This window comes from Lissotriton vulgaris, chromosome 11, assembly GCF_964263255.1.
Source record: "Lissotriton vulgaris chromosome 11, aLisVul1.2, whole genome shotgun sequence".
NCBI classification, from domain to species: domain Eukaryota; kingdom Metazoa; phylum Chordata; class Amphibia; order Caudata; family Salamandridae; genus Lissotriton; species Lissotriton vulgaris.
Window position 1 is genome coordinate 56,738,977 of NC_141699.1, and position 5,281 is coordinate 56,744,257.

At 50.1% G+C, this 5,281-nt stretch overlaps 1 protein-coding gene across 1 annotated transcript; it reads right to left on the reverse strand.

Annotated features, from left to right (window-relative positions):
• Window positions 1-4,109: 4,109 nt before the first annotated feature.
• LOC147678949 (histone-lysine N-methyltransferase set-1-like) lies at window positions 4,110-4,718 on the reverse strand. The gene has a single exon (XM_086942444.1). The coding sequence runs from the start codon at window positions 4,716-4,718 to the stop codon at window positions 4,110-4,112; it is 609 nt and encodes a 202-aa protein (XP_086798570.1).
• Window positions 4,719-5,281: the final 563 nt, after the last annotated feature.

Here is a 5,281-nt window from a genome sequence, read left to right on the forward strand (position 1 = left end):
TGGTTGGTGCCGACTTGAAATCGCAGAAACTTCCTGTGCTTGTGTGCGATGGGCACGTGGAAGTACGCACCCTGTAGGTCTATGGCACAAAGCCAGTCCCCCTGTTGCAACTGAGGATAAATCTGATACAACGACAGCATGCGAAACCTTTCTCTGCGAATCCACTTGTTTGCCTGCCCCAAGTCCAGAATGGGCCTGAACTCGTTCTTGTCCTTCTTGCGAACCAGAAAGAACCGGGAGTGCAGACCTTTTCCTCTTTGAGACAGAGGTACGTCTTCTATCGCCCTTTTCCTTAACAAGATATCGGCCTCCGCCTGCAGCTCGCGCAGTTGATACAGCGAGCTGACCGGAGGGATCGCTGGAGGAGGACTGATGAATCGAAGACTGTATCCATTGCAAACAATATTCAGCACCCACTTGTCCTGAGTAACTTTTCTCCCCTCTGCCAGAAAAAATTGAACGCTTCCCCCCACCGGAGTGGGTAACGGATGACGGGGAAGTAACCGCTCAGGGTTGAGACCCGGCCGGGCCCTTGTTCGCGGTAGAGGACTGTTGGCCACCTCTACCCCTCTGACGTTTCTGGAAGGGTCTTCGGAACTGCTGCTGTTGTTGCTGCTGCTGTTGTCCCGAAGACTGTCCTCTTCCTATCCCTTGCGAGCCGAACCGCCGTAGGAACTGGCGGTAGGGTTTCTTGTCCTTTGGCTTTTCCAAGCCCACAGCCGTCAGGGTTTCCGCCTCGGCCTTCATCCGTGCCATTTCGTCATCCGCGTGTTTACCGAAGAGCGTGTCTCCGGAAAACGGCAGATTGGCCACTCGCTGTTGCGCCTCAGGCTTGAGTGACGTAAGCCTGAGCCACGCATGGCGGCGCTGGTTGATACCGTGGCATTAGCCATGTGCGGCCAACAAGGAGATATCCGCTGCGGCACTGATGGCCTGGTTCGAGACCAGCATCCCCTCCTTCACGATTTCCATGAAGTCCTCCTTCCTGTCACGCGGCACAAGTTCCGCGAACTGCTCCATGGAATCCCAAAGCGCACGGTCATAACGTCCCAATAATGCAGAGTCGCTGGAAGCCTTCATCGTGGTGGAGGAAGTCCCACATGCCTTCCCTCCCGCTGAATCAATCCAGCGGCTCTCCTTATACGGAGGCACGGTGGAGGACGGGGAGGTAGAATGTTGTTTCCAGGCCGCCGTCACTATTACTGAGTCGGGTACTGGGTCCATCCTCAAGAAGGCAGGATCCGAGTCCGGCGCCCTGCATTTCTTCAACAGTCTGGACGGGGCAGCTTTCACCACCGCAGGTGTAAGAAACAGCTCTTGCGCCGGTTCAACCAGTCCTGGTACCAGATGCAACAGAGGGCGAGACAGGTGCTTCTTGTGCAAAGTTTCGAATATCACGGACGTCGTAGCTGTAGGAGCCGTCACTGTGATACCCAACTTCGCAGCCCCCCTCAGGAGAACCTCCTGAAATGTACCGATGTCGTCGATCGGAGACACCCTAGTCTCCGGGGAATCGGACAGAGTAGGTGAATAGAAGCGGGTCCTAGAAGTCGTACTGGACCTGGACCTATGCCTCCTATGGCGCCGTCTAGAACGGGTGGAGGACCTGTGTCTGCTCCTCGATCGTTCTCTCCGTCTGGAGCGCGACCTCGATCTCCTGGGCCTCGGACGGTCAGCCGGAATCTCGGGGGTGGCCGCCTTGGGCTTACGCGGTTCATTAGACTTAAGAGTCTTCTTGGGAGGGGTCGGCAGCCTGGGCATCGAGACCGACCTCGGCGGAACCGGTGGAGGCTTGTCCGGCGCAGGGGCCCGTGGCCCGGTTGGAAGAGCAGGCAGCGGAGGCAACGGAGGAGGGGTAGGAGCCCTCGGACGTGGACATCTAGGTAATGGAGGAGGAGGTGTAAAAGACTTCTTCGGAGTATAGACCTCCGAGTGCACCGATCTCGGTGACCCACCATCCTTCCCGGACTGAGGGGAGCCCCCCACAGCCCTAGGCCACGCAGTACAATCCCTTGGCGCCGACGAACGGTGATCAGACCTCGAACGTCGGTCCCTCGACGTCAAACGTCCCTTCGGCGTCGACCGTCTCCTCTGTCTCGGTGTCGAACGTCTGCCATGTCTCGATGTCGACCCGGACCATCTTGACGACGATCCTCTGTGCCTCAGACGACGATCTCTTGCGCCTCGACGGCGACCGCCTCGACGTCGCCTTAGAATGACTCTTCGGCGGCGACCTCTTCCTCCTCGACGGCGAACGCTTCCGCCTCGACGACGACCACTTCCGCTTCGACATCGGTCTCGACGACGAGGATCCCCTCGACGACGATGATGCCTTGTCCCTCGACGGTGATCGACGGTGTCGCCCTGACGGGGAGCGTCGACGCCGGACCGGTCGACGCCGAAAGCTCGACGTCGACGTCGAAGACACCGATGACGATAATGTCCTTGGGGTCGACGGCGGCCTATGCAGGTCCCTCGACGTCGACGGGTGACGTTCTCTCGACCCAGAGCCCTGGGGAGACGGGTAGCCGGCCTTGGACCTCCCTCTCGACGTCGTGGTGGGTGCCACCGACCCTGACGGAGAGTGGGTACGTGTGCTGGACTTCCTGCCTCAGGGGAGCCCCCCAGAGGCCTCAGCATGGGCAGATGAAGCCCCTCCAGACCCACTTTGCGCCTTCAATCTTCTTTCTTCCAGACCCTGAAGCCTGATCTTCAGTCTGTCTGTCAGGGTCCTGCCAGAGAAGCCTTGGCAGATCTCACACTCTTCAGGGATGTGGGAAGAGGGAAGGCAGAGGATACAGACCTCATGGGGGTCTGACTTGGCCTTCTTCCTGGAGCACTCCGGGCATTTGTCAATTAATGCAGGCATTATAGACAACAAAAGGGTGCAAAAAGCCAAGAAGAAGACACCAAAGTACTTTAAAAGTACACAAAATCGAATTTAGTGAAAAAACACCAACAAAACCCTTGAAAAGGGAGAGCTCAATGCTCCAGGGTCCTGCTCGCAGGAGCCGGAAAAAAGAACTGAAAGTAAGAGAGACCTGCAAGGCATTCTGGGATACTGTGAAGTTCTGGAAAGTTCTCTTAAAGGCACAGTATCCTATTCTGAGCCACATAATGGCTGCCTATGGGGCTTGTCTGTCCATGTCTTCCTCTCTATCTTCCAGAGGGTTTTGTGCTGAAGACAAAGGAAATCTGGACAGGCTTTGCTGATTTTGTGGATTTTTGGTGGAATTTCTAGCTGAAGTACTGGCCAATGTAGCCTTTTATAGGCTGCATTATATGTCTTTAAATTCTCTCTTAAGTGTCTGTGCAGTTCTGCATTTTTTCGACACTTTAGAGATTATTTTTGATTGCTCCGGGGTCCACGCACATGGGTGGGACTATTCACTAGATTATGACTATACACAGAGATCCCCTACTACAGAAACACCTGATATCGTACCCGATTTTGAGAACCTTGGGCGAGGTGGAAAAAGTGACTTTGCCCCCTTAAACCCAAAAATTTCAAAAAAATCACCCCTGGAGGCCAGAAATGGGTCTTAGCCGCTCTTGGCATGTCATCTGAGGTATACTATGGGGTTCTTGGGTCCAGAACTAGAAATGTGATGTGACTCTGAGCTCTAGGGCCTATAATGGAAAACATGAATTTGACACCAAACACCTCAAAATGTTACATATAGGAATCAGACATGTACCTGGAAGCTGGAAATGAGCCCTAGCGACTCTTGTTACATCACCTGAGAGATATTATGGGGTCCTGGCGGCTACAGGGACCGACAATCTGTCAAGAGAGTTGATACCGATTTTCCCTATAGCTCAGAAGGGATGTCACAGTCAATGTTTGATTTGCATGGTGCAGCCCTTTAGGATTATATAAGAGCCCTCTCCCACATTTCCATCATGGCATGCTTCATCACTGGACGCCTCTGCCAGAAATCGTCCTCTGGGTGGGCTCAGCCAGAGATCTGAGTGTTCCTGATATTGTCAGGGAAGAACAAAAAAATGATCTAGACTGTAACTAAAATAAATAGTATTAATGGTGGTTACTTTGATAATGTTAAAACACCTTCAGTGCATCAGAAATGAGCTTTCTAACCTTTATTTTCTCATGTGTCTAACCATTCTAACTCTTCCCCTTCTCCATTAAATGATTTCCTTGAAACTCCATAATCAAATAACAGCTCTTTAATATCTCTCAATGCAGTGAAAAGAATTACATTTTGAATACTCCCAGATATAACTAGTGTTACCTGAGTAGGCTTAATGTTGAACCTTTTTCTTGAATGGTTTATTAACCGTCCTATTGTTTCCCTATTTGTGTGACAGACGCAGGGCTGTGTTTTTGCATCTACACACAATTTCCTACCCGAGCTATCCTGAAAAAAGAACAAATATCCCATCTCTTCTTCATGTGACTCTTGCATCATTCGTTTCCCTTCCTCTGCAGTTATTACCATTCCATGGTAATCACAAATAATCTCTCCTTTCTTGATCACTTGAGTAGTCATGACTTTTTTACCCTTTATGGCATCAATTGTGACATGAAGCCCTCTCCAAGACTGACGCTCCACCAAAGATGCTATTCCTTGATCGCCTAGGTCCTGTTTTCTGTTTGCTGTAGGAATCCAACCTTCAATGACATCTTGTATACCTGGACGGTTCTTGTTCCATTCCATTTTCATGTAGAAAGTTTTGATTTTGTGTTCTGTCGGCATCCGTCTTGTAAAGTGTTCTGCATATAAATAAGGCAGTTCTTGAGTGTTATGTAACATTATATAATTCTACACGCTTATTAGATTTCATTTCAATTCAAAAACACTTACTCTGCACTTCTTCCCTTCTCAATGCTTGTTGTAAAAGTCTCCAACTGCAATAGCAGTACCGTGAATGTTCCCCGACCTACGCAACGCGGATCATTTTTTTTGGTGGTTGTCCATTCAGTGTCACTGGAAACTCTTCCAGCATTCTTTTAAAAGCTGACTCATTATCCATTTTCTGGTAACGATACGCTGCTGTTGCGATTGTTGACGTTCTATTTCTGTTGCAATTTGTCCTACAAAATACAAATATGCATTCAAAATATGCTTGTGTAACAAATTCACAATTTGTTGTGAAAACACTAACACAAATGGCATATCATTTAATATTATATATATAAACTTACTGTTCCTGTGGCTCTATAACTTGGGCATGGGAGATGCTGGCAACTCTATTTTCAATGCAACTAAAAAAAATAGACAGAATGTTTTAGAGTTATTGGCTACATGTATTGTCATAC